This window comes from Parus major, chromosome 4A (genome assembly GCF_001522545.3).
Source record: "Parus major isolate Abel chromosome 4A, Parus_major1.1, whole genome shotgun sequence".
NCBI lineage: Eukaryota > Metazoa > Chordata > Aves > Passeriformes > Paridae > Parus > Parus major.
The window spans coordinates 8,403,430-8,423,202 of record NC_031772.1 but is presented as its reverse complement, the minus strand read 5'-3'; the positions used below and the strand labels follow the sequence as shown (position 1 = coordinate 8,423,202).

General features: G+C 43.0%; 1 protein-coding gene across 6 annotated transcripts in view; it reads left to right on the top strand.

Annotated features, from left to right (window-relative positions):
• The window catches only part of NRK (Nik related kinase), an 88,226-nt gene that overhangs the window by 37,852 nt on the left and 30,601 nt on the right, over nucleotides 1–19,773 (top strand). Inside the window, exons 7-15 of one of the 6 annotated variants that reach the window (XM_015626532.3) lie at nucleotides 1,211–1,265; nucleotides 3,311–3,389; nucleotides 4,077–4,252; nucleotides 5,967–6,039; nucleotides 6,430–6,625; nucleotides 7,982–8,146; nucleotides 8,882–9,043; nucleotides 12,411–12,569; nucleotides 18,846–18,977. In XM_015626532.3, the coding sequence (XP_015482018.1) occupies nucleotides 1,211–1,265; nucleotides 3,311–3,389; nucleotides 4,077–4,252; nucleotides 5,967–6,039; nucleotides 6,430–6,625; nucleotides 7,982–8,146; nucleotides 8,882–9,043; nucleotides 12,411–12,569; nucleotides 18,846–18,977 (1,197 nt within the window). Of the gene's footprint in view, nucleotides 1–1,210; nucleotides 1,286–3,310; nucleotides 3,390–4,076; nucleotides 4,253–5,966; nucleotides 6,040–6,429; nucleotides 6,626–7,981; nucleotides 8,147–8,881; nucleotides 9,044–12,410; nucleotides 12,570–18,845; nucleotides 18,978–19,773 lie in introns of those variants that run through there. The other 5 variants (XM_015626530.3, XM_015626529.3, XM_015626528.3 and 2 more) reach the window with 5 other exon arrangements.

Sequence of the window (19,773 nt, the reverse complement as noted above, 5' to 3'; positions counted from 1 at the left end):
TGAGCTTTACAAACACTGATGTCATCCTCCCTTACACCTGTCTGCCTCTCATGCTTTGGAACTCCAAACCAGAATTCCTTGTAGCCTGGATGTTTCTTTCACTGTCCTCAAATACTGCAAAACCTGCAGTATTACCCCTTGAAGACTCTCAATTTTCAGTCATTTACTAAATAACAAGTCAGGATCATGGATCTATGAAATCCACACCAGTTTTGTTGCTGAATCCGTCCACAAACTGTGATGTGAACTGGCTTTCAGCTTGTATGAAGAGTTCAGAGCAGCTGGACTGAGAGGGCTCTGTTGATAAAATTAGATTTAGAGTGCTGGGCTGGGTATGAACTGCTATTAATGTAATGGTTTATTCCTTCTAATATTTGAAGGTTTTCTGTCACTTTTTTTTTAAAAGATGAGTTTTAGAGAAGCTCTGCAAGTTGGTTTGGCCACATGCTTCTCATTTGGCTACATTTAGACACAGAAAATACTGAAATAATGCACATGATTAATCAAGTGGAAATGTGTGAAGTTTTTACAGCCACTGATGGTGGTTGCAATTTACCTTCCATGATCAAAACCTGGCCCTTGGCATCCAGATCAGCTGATAAAGAGAACTCCACTCTGTTGACTGAGATGAATATACATTGTGGCATAAATCTGACTGCGTGATGTACTCTTCATCATGTGCCCAAAAACGTGTGACTAGAGACTTTGTACAGAAAGAGTCAGACCCCAAGGCCTGACTTTAATTCCTGTTCCATCAGTGTAGAACTCAGCAATGACTGCTCTGAAATAAGCATTAAGACCAAGAATTATTTTTGGCCAGAAGGAGAAGGGTGAGACACTGCTGTGTCTTGCTGCCTCATGAAAAGAGATTTAAGACATATATTTAAACCGTGCCTGCTGTATTCTGTCTGGCTCTTGTTTTCTCAGTGCAGAAGGTCTGCATTTTGGGGCTGGATGCATAACTGATGGATCAGCTGTCCAGAGTTGCATGGGAAATGGGAAGATTCTGACTATGAGCATGTTTCTGAAAAGCTCAGTAGGGAGTGGGAGGGAGTGAATATTTGTCACTCCAAGTAAAACAACATGATCCAGGAGAGATCCAGGGAAACTTAAAAAAAAAAACCCAACAAAACCAAGAAGAAAACAAACAAATGGAACAAACAAGCTTGAATGCTGCAAGCTGCAACATGCATTGTTTCTTTTCCTGCAGAGTGACCTGTGGTCTCTGGGAATCACTGCTATTGAAATGGCTGAAGGAGCACCTCGTAAGTTATTTGGTATAAAGGTAGGGGTGTTCTGTGTTAAAATAACTCATCCTTGGTAAATGCACCAATGCACAGAATTCTGGTTCTGACTGTATCTTTAAAAACACTCTATGACTTTTTCTCATTTGGACTGTATTGCATTCTCTTCCTTTTAGACTCTTTCAGTCAATGTTTTGATTACTTGCCTTCATCTCCTGGGAAAACAAAACTTTTGTTCTTAAACTCTTGTTAGCATCAGTTTGTTGATTGCTGCCTGTGGATACAACTAAGTAGAAGTGATTGATATGTTAGCAGAAAATATTGGCTGGAGTGGCTTTGGGTTTAGGTCACTAGAAAAAATGATGACAGTGGAAGAAGGTAGGCCTAAAGGTTATATTTGTACTCTGAAACTGACTTTTTTCTCACAGATTTTGTGATGAATAGGGCATTTACTCACATATAATGGCTTTGAGCTGTGACCACACTCTCAGCCTGACAGCAGATTGCCACAGTTTTCCAGCCTGCTGCCCCCTCACTCCCCCAGAGAGCCTCTTGCAGGGCATGTAGAGATCTGTGAGTGCAAAGTCCTCGTGCATTTTTGTTTGCATGGAGGGCTGGTGCTGTGCCCCAGGTCCTGGAGCAGATGGGATATGTGGGGTGTTCAGTCACTGCTGAGAGCACGGGAGATGAAATCCATCATACTCTGGCCTGAGCCTGAGAGCACGTAGGCTGTTTCTAAATAACCCACTTGGCTGTTCTCCCATCAGACTTGGTTTTTAGCAGGAGCCAGCTGGAGTTCAGGAGCACTTTCAGACCCTGTGCTTTAGCCTGACTGAAGCTTAGTCCCGAGACATGAGTCCATGGGGAGTTTTCTTTGGGAGAGATTTTTTCATGCCAGCTCCTCATGTATTTGATGTTTTCTCTAGTTTTGACAGGGAAATGCTGTGGATTATATTCTGTTGCCTTGTGTTTTGTTTACTGTAGTACAACAGTGTCTGGGACCCAGAGCTAGAAACCAGACCTCTGCCCCTCATTTCCACTGTGTCATGTACTATTGAGCATACCAAGGAAAAAGTCAAAGCCAGAACCAAATGTGAAAAGCCTATGGCAGGTGGAGGCAGAGAGAAATTAATAGAAGGTAGGGAAAGCTTTACCAGAGCACAGTCTTCTCACTTCTGCTGGTTCTGTAATGCTTTAAGTCCATTTCTATTAAGAGCATCACTGCTGAACACCTAAATATTATAAGAAATCAGCCTCCATGTAGTTCCCATCAGTTGTCATTCAGTAGCTCTGTTTAGTGAAGGAAGACCTTTTACCCTCAACATTTCTCCCTGCCAGATAGAACAGATTCAAAATTCAAACATACATACAAAGTGTCTGGGATAGATGAGATGTGATGGTATTTGCTTTCTGCTGAGTTCCAACTTTCCACAGCACTAGCCCTAAAGAGAAGTGCAGTGGGCTGGAGTGAAGGTAGCTTCTGAATACAAAGTGGAATCTGTGGCAGATTTCCTGATAATGGTGCTCCCATTCCCAGAGCACAGGATGGATGAAATGTGTGCTCAGTCATTCTGCTCTGTTCCACAGTGCTGGTTATGAGCTCTGTGCTTTGTATCAGCTTCTCTTCATCCTGGTTTTCTCATATACCATGAACAATGTGAGAAACAGTTTGGTTAAAATGGAACTTATCATTTATCTGAAACCAGAAGCCAGACATAGTAACTAGATAAATATTTCAATCTCAGCTTTAACTTCTGTTTATGTGCAAGCACACTTTTGTGTATGGGAAAGGTGAGCTTTTTTATGTCCTTCCAAAGCTATGTATATAGAAAATATGAAGAAAGTTGTACTTGTTCTTGCCTTGCAGCCTTTCTTTTTAATCTCTTTTAGCTGGAAATCTCTATGTGCTCAGAGACTTAATTTCTTGGCTGTAGTGTGAATTTGGTTGGCTCCTGGCTGGGCTCTGAGGCAGATGCTGTAATGTTGGAAGTGGAGGAGTTTGGAAGTGGGAAGTGAGGTCAGAGGGGGTACATGTATCCTTCCATAATTTGTGGTTTCCTTTGCAGCCCTGTGTGACATGCATCCCATGAGAGCACTCTTCCTCATCCCAAGGAACCCACCTCCAAAGTTGAAATCCAGAAAATGGTAAAGAGATGTTTAAAAAAAACTGTATTTTTTCTGCAGTGGGCTTAGGAGGGCTTTTATTAGCTCTCTTGTCCAGAGACAATGATTTTGTTAAATCATCTAGTTATCTAGGAGGTGATTCCTAAGCTGTCTCTACGAGCTGGATTGAGTCAGAGGGCAGATATAGTTTACATTTGGGAAGCAACATCTTCTGAACTCTGCCTAAACTGTGGCAGTTGTTTCATTTTGGTGTCTGTGGCCAAAATTGCAGGATAAACAAGGAAACTTAGATATGTTTCTTGGGGTCAGGGCTTTATCAGAAGATTGCTTGGACATTGTGGGGCCAATAGAAGCCACCTGCCCTACAGAGAATTACTTTTTGTTTTAAATGAAGTGTGTAAAGAAAATCTTCACCTTATCAAAAGGTTAAGGGCATTTTTGAAAAGCTTGTGTTGGCCAGATTGTGGTTTTGTTGATCAGGATGTAAATTCAAGGTAACAATTCCTCTGAGAGGGTGGTGAGGTGGAGTTCACCTTCAGCACTGTGCTGGTCACAGGAGTCTCACTGGAGGCAGAGCTCCAATTGTCTCTCAGTTCCAGCACAGAAGGAAACCTTGCAAAGTCAGTGCTTTCCACCACTCAGGGGTAGTGCTTGGACCACGAGTTGAAAAGGATTATTGGTATTTCTCCACTGTTGTGTCTTTTTTAGGTCGAAGAAGTTCCTAAATTTTGTTGAAAGCTGCCTTGTAAAGCATTATTTGCATCGCCCATCCACGGAGACCCTGCTAAAGCATTCCTTCATCCGAGACATGCAGAACGAGCGGCAAGTGCGCATCATGCTGAAGGATCACCTGGACAGGACAAGGAAGAAAAAAGGAGAAAAGGGTAACATGGCAAAAACAAAATGAAGGACACTTCAGGTTTTGGCAGCAGAGCACAAGGCAGATGCAGCTGAAATACTAGAACCAGGAAAATTGAGAAAGCATTGTCCATGATAGTGGGGCCACTTTGAAGATTCCTTTGTCAAAGCCTGGGTCCGTGGTGGTGTTTTAGTTCTAAAGTCCTTGGAACCTTGAGTTACTGAGAGCAGCCCTGATGCTAGCGGGGAGCGAGGACTCCAAGTAAAGTCTGGGTCTCTGAGCAGTGCTCCACAAGTGTTTCCTGGTCTCTCAGTTCATACTTCTGTCCCAGATCTAATTGATTTACCTGTTGTATCTCCATATAATTTTGTCTTGTGAGTTCTTCGGGGGCAGAAGGGTTCTTTAAGTGTTTTGCAATCGAGTGCACAAAAGAGACCTAGAGAAGACCTCCAAGCTCCAGTAAAATACAGATGTTAATAATGAATCACTTCCTTCCCAGTGTGTATGAAGAAAAAGAGAGTTCAGATTTGTTCCAAATGCCAGCCTTACCCTTTGGAGCAAAAGCTGGAAGAAGCAGTGCAGGAATGGGGGTGATACTTGTGAAAAATGCCTGTGCAGTTTTTTGCTTAGGGCTGTACAAAGGGGACAGAGATATGTGGCCTCTTGACCAACAACCCTGCCCTCTCTCTCCTTCTCCCCTTCAGTATGTTTTATACTGCCAGAAGCACTGTGAGAGCAAACTTAGAAAGCACTATGGAAGTTGGAGGGTGTCTTATAAATGCCCTGACTGAACAACAGGAGTATTAGCACCTAAAATGAAATTGCTGTTGCAAAGCAGATTTACTGACTCCAGTAGTAGTTGCAAATTCTGCCACCTCTTTCAGCTATGAATCTCAAAGCACACTGAAATAGAAATATAGTGAGTTAGAATTTCTCACAAATGCCCTTGAGAGGGGTGGAGGAATGAAAAGATAATAGTCACTTCTTCATAAATAGTTATATTTTGACCTGAAAATGCTATTTTTAATCAAAACTCCCCTGAAAAGGAGAATAGTGTGGAATTACCAGACTACACACTTCAAAATAGTTACTTCAAAAAAATGAGGTCCCAATTTAGCATGTAATACAGCCAACAATGCAGGGTAGGACCAGTTTGAAATTATCCTATAAAAACTGCCTTCGTGTCAGTCTTGAAGAGAACTTTAAAACTATGGGTTAGCTTTTGAAATTTTGTGCTAAAACTAGTATTAGTTTTTCTTTTCTTTTTTGCTTACTTAATAATTCCCTTTGATACAAAAGGAAACCTGGATTTACTGGTGGCCTCAGCATAGCCATGACACAGGTACAGAGGGCAGAGCAGGGCAGTGCAAGCTTTTATATCATATCTTCTTTTTGAAGAACCCCTCTGCTGGTGGTGCTGTGGGGGTTGGGTTTCTCTGTGGGTTTAGCCTAATTTGTTTCAGATTATGGAAGTAGGTTAGTTTTGCAAAACCAATACAGTCAGTCACGGGAAAAGGTGGGTGTGTGTAACAGGGCTGCCCTGAATCATTATCTGAACTAGATTTTGAATTATGTACATGGATATTTTACCTCCCTTCAGCCTCCCAGTACAACATGTGACTTTTAAATTCCAGTTCCTCTATAGCCTGTAGTTCAGGCTGAATGCTCAAAAATAAAGGTCAAGATCATGTCTTAAATAACAGCATCCTCCTCTGGTGTTTGTTTATTCTCCTTTTTAGAAGAAACAGACTATGATTACAGTGGAAGTGAGGAGGAAGATGATGAGCTGAATGAAGATGAAGGAGAACCAAGGTTAATTTTATTACTGAAATAGAAAATTTGACTGCCCAATCTGTTCTCACTGAAGGCAGCCTCTCCTCAGCCATAACAGCTTTCTTAACTTGCTCTAAATCCTTAATCTCCTGGCTGCCCTTTGGTAGCTTTAACTGTTTTGTTGCTGTCAAACACAACTGCTGGGTATAAAATGTCTGTAATAAGCTGCTGCTTTAGTTTCCTTGCAGTAGGGGGGAAGCTCTCAAATGAAGGACCCAATAATCAGCTTCAGGCTGGTTTGTAGCACACCAGGTGCTGCTGGAGACATATCGTGGTTTGCTAACACAGGGCAAGAAACATTCTCAAAGCACCTTGTATTCTCTCTTTAATGCTATGTTTTCTCACTTAGAAACCTCCTCTTTGTTTCAGCTCCATAGTTAATCTGCCAGGGGAGTCAACTCTCCGCCGTGAATTTCTGAGGCTGCAGCAGGAGAACAAAACCCGTTCAGACCCTCATCGGCAGCAGCAGCAGCTGAAGGACCAGGAGAAGTACAAGAAACAGCTGCTGGCAGAGCGGCAGAAGCGCATCGAGCAGCAGAAGGAGCAGAGGAGGAGGCTGGAGGATGTAGGGGGCTGGCTTTGTTGTTATTCCATCACAAATTTTGTTATTTCATCACAAATGAAAAATGTCCCTGTAGGGAGTAGGCTTTGCAAAGCAAGAGGGCTCTGTTAAATCATCAGCTCAACCTGGATTGTAATCTTGCACCTTGGGGAAACTGTGTCACTTTTGAACACAATGGATTTAGATGGGCTTTGTCCTTTTCCTGCTGATAACCTGCCCTGAACTGTGTGAGCAGAAGAGGAAGGGCATTTGTTCGAGGAGGTTTGGTGGTGGTAGCCTGGCAGATGTGGTGAGAGATCCCCATTTCTTCCTCATATGCATTTCCCAGTTTGCAGTCTGTTGGTCTGGTCCAGAGTCTTGGCCCTGCTTTTGTTTAAGATATTAAAAGACAGCTGTTTGCCTCTTCAGCTGCCTGACACACTGTTGTCTTAGAGGCAGAGCTAAATCATAAAATCACAGAACCATTAAGGTTGGAAAATACCTCTAGGATCCAGTCCAATCATTAACCCAGCACTGATGTGTCCACCACTATATCTTGGTCCTAAGTGCCACATCCACGTACGTTTTTTTAACACTTGCAGGAGTGGTGGTTCCATCACTTCCCTGGGCAGTCTGTTCCAATGCCTGACCAGCCTTTCAGTGAACAAACTGTTGCTAATATCCAATCTAAACCTCCCACGGCACAACTTGTTTGTTACCTGGGAGAAGAGCCTGTCCTCCACCTGGCTACACCCTCCTGTCAGGGAGTTGTGCAGAGCAGTAAGGTCCCCCCTGAGCCTTCTCTTCTCCAGGCTGAACACTCTCAGCTCCCTCAGCTGCTTCTCATCACACCTGTGCCCCACACTCCTCCATAGCTCTGTTGCTCTTCTCTGGACACACTCCAGGCCCTCAATGTCTTTGTTGCAGTGGCACAACACAAAAATCACCAACATGTCTCTTCTCTTGAATATCTGACAAAACTCAAGCCTTGTGTGAACACTTCAGAGCTGACATTTGTGAAGCACAATGCTGCTCCAGCAAGATGGGAATGCTCTGGAAAAAGAAACTCTTCCTTCTTGAAATGTTGGGAAGACATTTGTCATTAGATTAATGGCCAGCTGTCAGGGCGATCTCACGTGCCTCATAAATGACAGATCTGCCCTGGGCTGCCAAAAGGGCAGAGGTTTCACTTCAGCTTTGGCAGTCACGGTGGTGGCAGCTTGTCCTTGCCCACTTTTGCTCTGTGGTGTGTCAGGTGTCCCCTCTTTAGTGACTGCAAAGCAGGAAATGGGCCTTGTGATTTATGAACACTGGCATCAGTAATTGGTGGGTACTAAAGTAAAGTAAAATAAGCAATGTTATCCCCTGGCTTTCTTCCAGCACCAGAAGAGAGAGCAGGAGCTACGAAGGCAGCAGGAGTGTGAGCAGAGGTGGCCAGAGGCAAAGGTCAGTCACAGGAAAGAGGAAAGGGGTAAAGAAGACAAAAGGGCTGTGGAAGATGAATACTTCATAGTAGATGGACAGAGGAAATTAGAGAAGAAGCAGGTATGAAGAGGGGTTTGCTGACAGCAGTTTGCAGCTCCCTATTCTGTATCTAATGTCTTTCTCAGTTCCCTGAGGGTGTTCCTAGCCTCTGAATCATGGACCAAAGAGGGACTTCACTAATGCATTTACTGCCTCTTGTTCTCAGAGTCAGCCTTCCTTTGAGTAAACCTTAGATGTTACTGAGTTACCCTCCTTATCTACAGCAGGGACACTGCCTCTCCCACTTTTGTCCCTGCTGTTTCTCTGGGCTGAAATGGTCTGTTTAAAATTCCTTTACCCTGAAAGCTACCAGCATCAGCTAAACCTAAACTTAAATCTCCAGTCCCCATTTTGCATTCATGTTGTAACCAGGACAATTTCTTGTTCACAAAAACAATGGATCAGAGGTTAATTTTGATGCTAAACTGTCATTATCAAGTCTGTCACCTTGGCCACAATGTTTTTTTAATGTTTCAGCTGCAAATTGATCTGTAATCAAACAGAAGTACACAGTGTTTGGTTAAAGACCTTTGGTTTTAGTAAAAGTAAAAAGAACAAATACAATTTTCTGACCTGCTGTCTAAAAAGCCAAGCAGTGTTTGGTGCCACTTTATTCTTCCTGTTGCTCGAGGTTCTGACTCTTCTGTCAGCTCTGCTGGAATTGTGGTCACTTTGTTTGAAAAGCCACTATTTCCAGCAACTTGTTTGTCCTCCAAGGCATCATTGTCTCTGAGGTTCATCACTCTCTGCTTTCAGAAGATGGAAGATGTGCAGCACAACAGGAAGATGCACCGAACTCTCCCCAAAGATCAGACACAGCTGCTGTCTCTCCAGCATGATCACAGGCAGAAGAAGAAGGAGCCTTCCAAGACTTCAAATGCAGGAGTGCATCCTCCATTAAGCAGCACAAGCAAAGAGGTATTGTCTTGGCCAGGGCAGCATTTTGGTGCTTTGTACTTTATGATGCTGTAGGAATGCTGAATCAGAAAGCAGACTGATCTTTAAACCTACATCAGGAGCTTGACCTGTCCTCCTACACTCTTGCACTACATTCTTCAGTTTCCTTTAATATTCAGAGGATAAAGGAAAGGAAGAATTGTTCTGTCACTTCTGCTTGAGTTGAGAGAAGTGTTTGGTTGGTGAGGGGAGAAACGAGGTTCTTCTGGTCAAATAGGTGTCATTCCCTTGTCTTTCAAAGAGGCATGAAATAAGGTAATACCACCTGAGGTTTAATAGAGGTCTTTGGCTGATGTTAGGGTTCACAGAATTGACCCAGGCACAGAATGGCATCCTACCTCCTGAGCACAGATCTCTGTGCCCCAGCAAGCAGGCTGTGATGCCTTTTATTGTCTTGTATGTCCCAGAATAAGGTTTGATGTATCAGGGATAGCCACATATCATCAGCCTGTACTGTAATCAGTTTTCCTCCTTTGCTAACTCTATTACAATACTAGAAATACTCCAACAGTATTTCTACCCAGCAACTCATTCTGGTCACTGTCACCATATCCTGAAAAGCTCTGGGTCCATTTCCATATCTTACCTCCTCATTCCTAGCATGCTTTTTTATATAATCCCAACTCTTAACCCAGTTCTACAGGTGGTGTGTGATTTGTTGTGTCACTAAAGTCTGGGTCAAAAATCTCAGCAGCTGACAGGTGCCTCCTCTGTAGAAGAGTGGATGTGATGTTCTCTGCAGTCATGCCAAAGTATCTTCCCAGAATGCCCAAACAGAGGCATGAGGGGAACTCATGCACATGTAAATAGGAGAAATGCAGTGCAGCTTCTTAACACCTTGCTGCTGCCTTCAAGCACGTGCCATCTTTGTCATTTTCTTGTGTGTGTGTGCTGCAACTATTCCCTGAGCTGAAATGTCCTGTATTGATAGTTAAATGTAAGTGCTAGGATTGGCGAAATGATGAATTTCAGTAACAGAATAGAGTCTGCAAACAGCCAAGCAGCACCATGAAGTGAGGAAAACAAAAGATGTTGAGCTCCTTGTTAGAGGAGCAGTTTGTGAAAACGAGAGTAATTCTGTTTGAAGTACAGCCTAACTGTCAAAACCACAAACACCCTGGCTAAAGGCTTTATTGTACTGACTGATTAAACAAATCATTACTAAAATTTGAAATCGGTATTTGTTTGATGATGGAGGGCTGGGTCTTATTCCAGCTGAGGAGCAAATTGAGTGTGGACAGAGAAGTAAGCTGCTTTTTCTAAATACACAACATCAAAGTCAGTAGAAAAGCTTTGCCTTTGTTAGGCATTTAATGGGTGAAAATGCAACTCAGATGATTAATTTATCTTCTACTTTATTGTAGTTAGAAGACAAACCAATAAAATATTGTCTTAGATATTCATCTCTGGTTTTGGCATGTGTTTTGTAAATGACTCCTTGAAAGCAAAATGAAATATGTTACAGAATTTAGTGTGCAGTCACTGTTAACTTTTAATTTAGTGGTGAAATATAGTATAATTAGTTGTGTTTTAGGTTCACAGCATGAGGCTTTTGTCATTATGGCTACAATAATATATTCTAGTCTTCAGGGCATTGTACAATACTATTTACTTAATCTCAGAACTTCTTGGAAGTCAGAGGTCCTTCCACTAAATTGGTGGTACAGGGTTGCATTTTTTGGTTGAGACTTTTTTGTCAGCAATCATAACTATTTGCAATGATTTAAAAACGCTTTAAAGCTGTAACTGTTTTTAACAGGGATAAGTCAGTGCTTTTGTTCCTGTTGGATACTTATCTTTTCCAGTTCATTAGCCAGAGAGATGTTAGTTCCTCTGTTGAGAGGGACCTGCATGGGGACAGTGGTGGCCTACACAAGAGTGAGTTTGTTTGTACTTTGTAGGGGTCCCATTTCTAGCACCAGTCATTGGTACATAGAAGCTGTTGAGAATTATTGTTTCATTGTGACATTAAAAACAAACAAAGAATCCTAAAGCCCTCCAAAGCCTCAAGTTTAATGTTTGGGGGTGCAGAGCCCTCTCTGGGAAGTCCCTTGTCGTTGCTATTGTGCTTATCCTGTGCCCAGCAGGTCAGGACAATTTTCCCCTGCACACCTGTGAGCTCTCAGATGTGAGCTCACTCTGTGCAGTATCTGGTCCCAGCAGCACCAGGGTGAAGGAGCTGGGAGGCAGACTCCAAGCTCAGGCTACACTAGCTCAGTGCCTGGATGGGGCTTGGCATTAGTTCTGGAAGCCCAAAGTGTCACCTGCATGAGTTTGTGTCTGGATCATAAAACCTTTTGTGCCAGTTCCCTGTGGGCACAGAGCTGGGAGGTGAATTACCATATCTGGCTTTTACATTGCCTTCCTTGCTTATGGTAAAATTTGCCTTTCATTATTACGAGTTGCAGGTAGTGAAAATGTGGCCTTGAGAATATGTTCACTGGGGCTAGAATTTGATAGTGTTTAGCTGTGGTTGCTTGTCTTAGTAAGGGGTTTGGGTTGTTTTACATTTTGGTCTTCTTTTTTCCCACAGTGGGGATCTGTGCGACTAAGTGGAATCATTTTCCATGTCCTCAGCAGTTTCTAGGCTGTGCTAAGAATATGCTTACCTTTCTGATACAGGCACAAACATCCAGATATGGTGAGAGATAGCATTAAGAATTCCCACCTCAACACAGATAAAGGAGTATTTTTATGGCATTAATCTCTAGTTTACTGTGTAGAGTTGTTTCCAGGCTGCTGAATCAGAGGATATGCTAAAGATTTACTCTAGAGAATGAGAATTAGTCATGTTGAAAAGAGTTGAAAAGAGTAGTAGGGTCAAAACCACAGGATAAAGACTTTTGTAATGAGCAATGCCCTCAGGAAATTTGTTCCTTCTAGATCAGGTTCCTCAGTCTTTCTCACAGTACAAGTAACATACCAAAAGACAGAGTGTTAAAAGTGTTTTAAGGTAGAAAGCAACATGCAGTAATGTCAATGCTGTGGAAGGGGGTAATTAATGCACAGCAAAACAGGCTGCATGTTGTCCAAGATAAATAAGTATAGACACATGATTCCTCCCAGCTAAAATCCCAGCCTGCAGCCAAAGGAGCAGCCTAGAATACAGCAGATGGAAACTCAGGCCTTTCTCCTTGCTGCAGCTTGCAAACTTGATGGAAAAGGAAGGGTTGCAAATGGAAAGGAAAGAGTGGTTTGTGCTGTGCCAAGGCTGTCCTCCGTGGTGGGAAGGTCTGTCAGAGGTTTGTGCTCTGTGCTGCTGTGGGACAGCATCCAGCCCGCAAACCCAGCCTCTTTGTGCAATGTGCTGCTCTTTTGTCCTTCCCAGGCCGAGGACCAAAGAGGAGCAAAGAAGAGTGACAGCATCCAGCCCTCCCTGCAGTGGCCAGTGGCGCTGGGACACGAGGCCACCCCACAGCCCAGGATGGGATCCGGGAGCAGCTCCAGCCCCTGCACCCCCGCACCACAGCGAGCCCTGGTAGTGCAGGTACTGCTGCCCTGGCTGGGGACCAGGGACCAGGGGTGCTTCTAGGCAGGACAACCCATCAGAAACAGAATTCCCTTCTGGAGCAGGTGACTGAGGCCTGTGCAAACCGGCCCGAGGTTTTGTGGTTCCACCTCTGCTGCTGGGTTCTATGTGGAATTATAATTAAGCACTGCAGATCAGGATTAGATAAGAGTTATTTTTTATGCTTGATACCTGATTGTTGATTCCATGAAACTCCTCTCAGATGTTTCACAGAAAGTCTGAATGACAGTGCTGTTGCAGTCCCTGCATGATGTATTATTTATATGGTGCCATAAATGTATATGGCACTTTACATCCAAACCCAATTTTTTTACGAGTGAAACCATGTAAACAATCAAGGTTTTTATTGATCTTATGAAATAATCTGTAAGTATGTGGAGATACAGTAAGGAGCAATGCAGAATGAGATTTTACCTGAAAGTCTGAGTCTTTTAAAACTTCAGTATTAGATGTAGAAGTGGGACCCAAACAGTACCTGTGTAGTGAAGGCATTCTGATGAAGTTCTGCATTGGAATCCTTCTCTTAAAACATTTTAGCTCCTGATATTTTTACCAGTTCTGGAAGAGGTGATTCATGGTTCTCACAATGTGCCCAAAAATTGGGCTTCCTTTCAGCATCCTACTCACAGTGTATATGAAGTAGCTTGGACTGCAGGGTTTTTTCTCCACTCTCTTGTGAAAAGGCTGTAAGCATATGTGAGCAAAAGAAAAACAAAACAGCAAGTAAAAATGGAATAAGCTACTATAAGTGTGAGCACAAGTCTTTTAGCCTGAATATCTCCACTTATTTTGAAGGTGTGCAGTGGCCAGAATAATCTTAACTGCTGGTACATTTTACATAAGTTTACATTTTACATAGTTTAGTGCTGTACATTTTATACAGTATTTTATTTTGCTTTCATTCATCCCCTCAGAGAGGACATACAGTCATAGCACTAGTTTTAATCTTGGCAGCTCTCAGTTTCCACTGGACCTCTGGATGCATGGATAGATAGATGGATAGTTTTTGTAGGCATCTCTCAAATTGATTCTGTGGGATTTAGCTACTGCTACCCACAGGAGATTGACATTCAGATCAGGCTTAGGTATTGTTTGTGTGCCTCTGTGGCATCTTGTGACCTCATTCTGCTCTGGGTCATGGAGTCAAAGGGGGAAGGTCAGACTGCAGAGAAGGATGGGTTATTGGGTGCAGCTCAGCTGCTTTCATGAAAGGCACTAAAGCAACAGTGTAGGTCTTTGTACTTTGAGCACACCTGCAATTATGGGTTATTTCTATAAGATCAGGTTGTATTATCCTAAATGTTTCTTATACTCATTGTTGATTTTGCTTGGCATGAGCTTCATGTGAACATCCTCCATGAAAGGTCAGAGAGTCATAGCATGGTTTGGGTCAGAAGGGACCTCTAAGAGTCAGTCCAGCCTCTCCACCATGAGCAGGGACATTTTCAAATAGATCAGGTTGCTCAGAGCCCCGTCCAGCCTGGTCTTGAATGTTTCCAGAGATGGGACATCTGCAGCCTCTCTGGGCAACCTTCTCCAGTGTTGCACCACCCTCATCATAAGAATTTCTTTCCTTACTTTCCTAAAATGCAGGGTTCTGACTTTACCTTTTGCCTGAGCCATATCCTTCAGAACTATGAACTCTACCAGTGTGTGATCACTGCAGCCCCAGCCGCCTCCAGCCTTGAGTTCACTGATTAGCTCCCCTGTGTTGGTGACCCTCAGGACCAGTATTGCATCCCCCCTGTCAGGGCTGCCTACCACCTGGCTGAAAGTCATCCTCTGTGCATTCCAGCACTCTCCTGGACTGCCTACAGCTCACTGTGCTGCTTTCCCAGCAGATACAGGAGTAGTTGAAATTCCCCAGCAGGATGTGGGGATGCAGCTCTCCCCTATCCTGCTTTGGTTTGTGCCCTGGAGTGAGTCTGAGAGCTTGGGAGGTGGATAATAGCTGGCTCTTAGTGTCTCTGAGTCAAAGCCTCCCTGTGCCTTTCCTCTTCAGGTTGCTTTGCTGTTTGGTGATGATGGAAAAAGCACCAGAGACAGATGTGAGCAGAAAGGCCTCATTTCACCTGATAGCTTTTACCTGGAAAAATATTTATGTGTGTGTTCTCACATCTTTTTTTTCCAGGGTCTGTTTGTTGTTTCAAGTCACGAGTATTGTAAGTGGGATGAGTTGATGGCCTGGCTTGCAGCACCAAATCACTGGAGAGCTATGCAAGGTCCACAAGAAGGACATTTGTATCTTAGCCTTGGGCAGAGGCTGGCAGCTTCCCTGAGGCAAATATTTCAGCCCTGTAACAGCAGTGGGAGCATCCACAGTTTATTGGATTTGGGATTCTGCAGGAGTACAGTGGCTGTACAGAGGATAGTCTCGTCCTTGCTTAGGTGTCACTCCTGGGATGAGAGGCTGCTTCACCTGGGACAAGTGATCATTCCTCTGCACCCTGTCAGTGCTTTCCTGTTTGTAGCACGTCTCCAAGCTGTGGACAGGGGTGGTGGGGAATGAAGCAGTATTTACCAACTTCTTTCATATTTCTTGATGGAAGCTACACTACAAAAAATATATGTTGTTTAGAATGATGATGTTACTTAAGGATAATAGCAGCAAGTGATGCACAGCGGTTGCAGTGTGATTTCACTCCCTGCTGGGAGGTGCCCTGGTACCCCCTTACAAAGCAGAGCTCCAGCTGACAGTGAATGTGGACAGGGAGAAGCCAATCTGTGCTGCTGCCTGCTGTGTTCACATGGAGACCACATGAACTTCAATGGGTAATTTATAAATTCCCTGAAGGGTTATTTTTCCCTTTGCTAGTTGGGAGCAGCTGCAGATGCTAATGGCAGCATGTTTGGACATGCTGCCTGCATTAACTGGATGAGGTGTTTAGGCAATAGAAGTGATGGGTCAGGTAGTCACCTGGAGATTAAAAGACACAACACACTTGTGAAGTTCAGTATGTGGGTGCCTAGTTGATTTAAAATAAAAGTGAACTGTGGAGCTAAAATGCAAACTGAATTAATCACAGAAACTGCACTGAAGAACTTTCAGCCAGGCTTGTCAGAGACAGATCATTTGCCAGCACTGCTCTGCTCAGACAAAAATTACTTCTTATTTTCAACAGTATTTTGTGAGATCTTGTGGCACATCCTGGATGCCCAAATCTCTCTCAGATTTATTTCACTAAGAAATTTAACACAGCTCCTGAGGTGAAAGGAGCATGACTTCTCAGTGCCTTACATCCTGTCTGTCTGCTGAGGGAAATGTGAGATACTACCTGTTTGAGTGTACCAATTCCACCTGCTTTGTAGCATGTTTGTCTTTGCTGCAGTACAGTGGGAGATCTGGCTCTCTGCTTGCGGTGGTGTGGGATGAGCTGTTTTGAACTGCTTGCAGAATTTCACAGAGGCTTCTTGAACAAAGTCACTGAGTCTGATCTTCTGCCCAGCATCTCCTGCTGCCTGACTAGTGGAAAAATTTAGCTCACATCTGAAATGAGCTTCATTTTTAATTAACTCTTGTAGTTTTCCTATAGGATTTGCTAGGTAGATCTTCTCTGTTGTGTGGGGTGATGTGACTGAATCAGAACAAGAAAACTAACAATATTACAAGAGCTAGCTGTGTGTAAAGCCATGAACTGCCCTAGTATCCCAGAGTACATCTGCTCAGAAGTTTAAGAAATTCCTTTTCCTTATGCTGTTTCCTAACAACACTTGCACTTAATCTATCTCCTCTGTGTAGATTCGGTTCAAATTAGTAACTTGGGCATCCTCCAAAAAAGCAATGCAGCCTGTCTTTTTAAAACTTCTTGCATCTAAATGGTTTTAAACTAACTCTAGTAATGAGTCTTTTGAGCTATATCACCTTACATTATCATTTTGTGGATTAAAGTGTTCTTTTCCTTAGTTACATGTCCCTTTATGGTTTGAAGACACACAGTAACACTTTCTCTACCAATGCTTTCTGTGCATGAGGAGAACTGCTATTCTTTAGATATTACTTACAAGAAAAACAATTTAAAGTTCAAATCTCAGTAGTTTAGAATTATTGTTGGGGGGGTGTTAAATTTTTTTCCTGTATACAAACCTAAGGAGAATATCAAACACTAATTTTGGGGATTATCTGAGATGGTTTTGACTTGCTTGTGGAGGCAGATGTCTGTTCCTGGCTTTACACAGAACTGGTATACTGGGCAGAGTTTGGATTAACTCAGTCATTTATATCAGCAAAGCTTATCCATGCTTTTAAACACAAATAGTTTTCTGGTAATCAGCAGGATTCAAAGGCTGGAATTTAAAAAGAAATATATATGTCTTGTTGAAAAAGGGGCAAGAAAATAAAATCCTACTATATTCTGATAATAATATACCTGCTAGAAAACCTGTTTCTGTACCTACAGTGGATCACTTCAGGTGAACACTTTGCTACTCAAATAATTCTGGTTAACTAAAAACTATTATTAGAGACAATCATGTTGGACAAGAAGGTATTTTGGAAAGACATAGATTATGAGATGTTACAACTGCTGAAAATGCTGTTTTCTGTAAAGCGAATCAACAGAACATACTGTTCCAAAAAGGCAGGAAAACCACCTGAATAACTAAGTGAACTTCTCAGGACTGTCTTTGGCAGTTGACTTTGCCATTCTGGTCTGGGAGGTTACAATGAAACATCTAAAGATGTCATATTGACATCTTTATCTATTTATTCTTTTAGAATTTCTGCCTGTCAATATTTAATTCATGTTGAATGTTGTTCCCATGAAATTTAGTCTTGTACAGTTATATAGAGTTTGTAATCCTATTATCTTCTTGAAATCTGTGTGAAGTTGTAGTGACTGTGGTTTACTTTTTAGGATGGAGAAACTGGAGAATTTTATAGACTTGCCTGATAAATCAATAAAATATTATTTGGGGAAAGTGTATGCAAGTACTTCTGGTCTAAGTTGCAGTAACTCAGTTGAGACACAGGAGTTTGAACTGTGACTCAGACAAAAATTGCAAACTTCATTCTTGGACCTCCAAGTGTTGGAGATGCTGATGTTGCCATGTGTTTGAGGAAGAGGCACCTCCCAGAGAGCCCTGGCCTAGCACTGCGTGGGAGATCAGACAAGGTGGAGCACAGAGTGGCACAGCTTCAGGCATTTCTCTAATACTTCTTCTATTTCCATAATATCAAACTAGTTCTAGCATAGCAATCCCTGCAGACAGGCCCAGCTCAGGCAGTCTGTGTGTTCTGTCTTGGGGTTATGTCCGAGAGGATTTCTCATTTCAGGGAGGCAGTACTCTCAGCTACGCATTTAACTCTGAGTTTCTTCCTCTTTGGAAGACACTGGTGTAGCAGATCATCAGTGTGGAGACTTCTTTTACAGAAAGAATCAGAAGACCAAATGTTGAATATTTTAGCTTGAGTTTTGCACTGCTTACTTCCTGTTCCCTTAGAGTGCCGACTTTATAAGGAAGTAACTTGATTCCTTTCCCTTTCCTGTGCTGTGATTGGGGTTTTTGCTATCGTAGTGCTCTAATTGGACACCTTTAGAGATGTTTTAAACACAGGTGCCTGCAATGGCATCACCTGGACTTGACCACCCATGAGGGTGTCATCTGACCATGATTTCATTCTTTCTTACTGCATTCTCAAGTTGTTCTTTCTTTTTTCCAAGTAATTGGAAACTTTGGTTCAGAGGAGGACCAGGGTCCTGACATAATCACTGGAGCATTTAGAAGTGTTTGCAGCTGGCAGTTTGCCTCCACTGACTGTGGGTTGGTGGTGGCCATGCAAAAAATAGCTTGGATGTCAACATCTAAGTTAGGGTTCCCACGGTAATTAGACTATGGAAATCCTGCAGTGGAAGCATTGTCTAGGTTTCAATGAAATGTAGTGACTGCACAGTATTTTTTTGCATCATCCAGGTAGGTAGTTCCCAGTGCATTGCCAGTGACCTATTTGCTTCTCCACAGATTTAAGAAAGGTGTCTGTATATACACAGAAAGAATATATTTGTTTACTATTTCTTTTATTATCCCTTCACCTTGGGATATTTGTGCCTAACATGCTGGAAATTAATAACTCACTACACAGTGAATAAGGTGAATAGGGCTCTATCCAAACACAATAGTCCTGATGGGCTTAGTAAATATTTTATCTCCCAAGCAGAACCATTGAGCTCTGTTGAGACTGTGACCTGTTAGGCAGGCAGGGAAGTGCAATTCAACATGTGTTTTGTTTGTTTCAAGTGTGACAGTTTCCGGGCTAGTAAGGATGTGTACCACAGCAGCTCTCTGTCAGACATGGTGACAGCACCGCTCAGCCCCGGCCAGGACGACGTGTTCTGGAGCGTGAGCCACAGCAAAGAGCAGCCCCCAAAGGTGGGTAAAACCCAGGGTGTTTGGCACTCTTGGGGGTTGATTGCACTGTGCTGTATCCACCCTCTGCACTTCATGAAACTGAAAATCTCGTTGCTTTTATATGAACTGGGTCACACTAATCTAGAAAAAGGGATGCAAATTTACAGGCAGGTTGGTGTTGTGGCTTTGTGTCTATGTTGTGGTTTGACACTGGCCATAAGCCAGGCACCCACGAAAGCAAATCTCTCACCTTCTTTTGCTCTTAGCTGGGCAGAGGAGAGGGGGGAAAAAAATTAATGAACGATCACGAGTTGAGATGAGGACTGGGAGAAAAACACTCTAAGGCCAAAACAGGTTCAAATTTAAAGGTATAAAGTAAATTTATTATTAAGAGTCAAAGGAGGATAATGAGAAGTAAGATAAGCCTTTAAAACACCTTTTTCCCCCTCAGGTTCTCCCTCCTTCCCACTAAGAGTGTAGGGAGACATGGTGTGGGGGTTTTTGTCAGATTGTCACCTGAGATCTTTTTCTGTTTCTTCAAGGAGAGGAGTTTTTCCTCTGCTGTGCTGTGGGGTCCCTCCCACAGGAGACAGCTCTCTGTGAACTTTTCCAGCGTGGCTCCAATCTCATGGGCAGCAGTCCTGCCAAAACTGCTGCAACATGAGTCCCTCCCATGGGCAAAGTCTTCCCAAAACTTGCGGTGTGGGTCACTCATCCACAGGGTGCAGACCTCTAAGGACAGGCTGCTCTCTCTGGAACCGGGGCCCTCTCTCTCTATTTGTGTCTCTCACTGGATCACAGCTTTCTCCAGCACCCA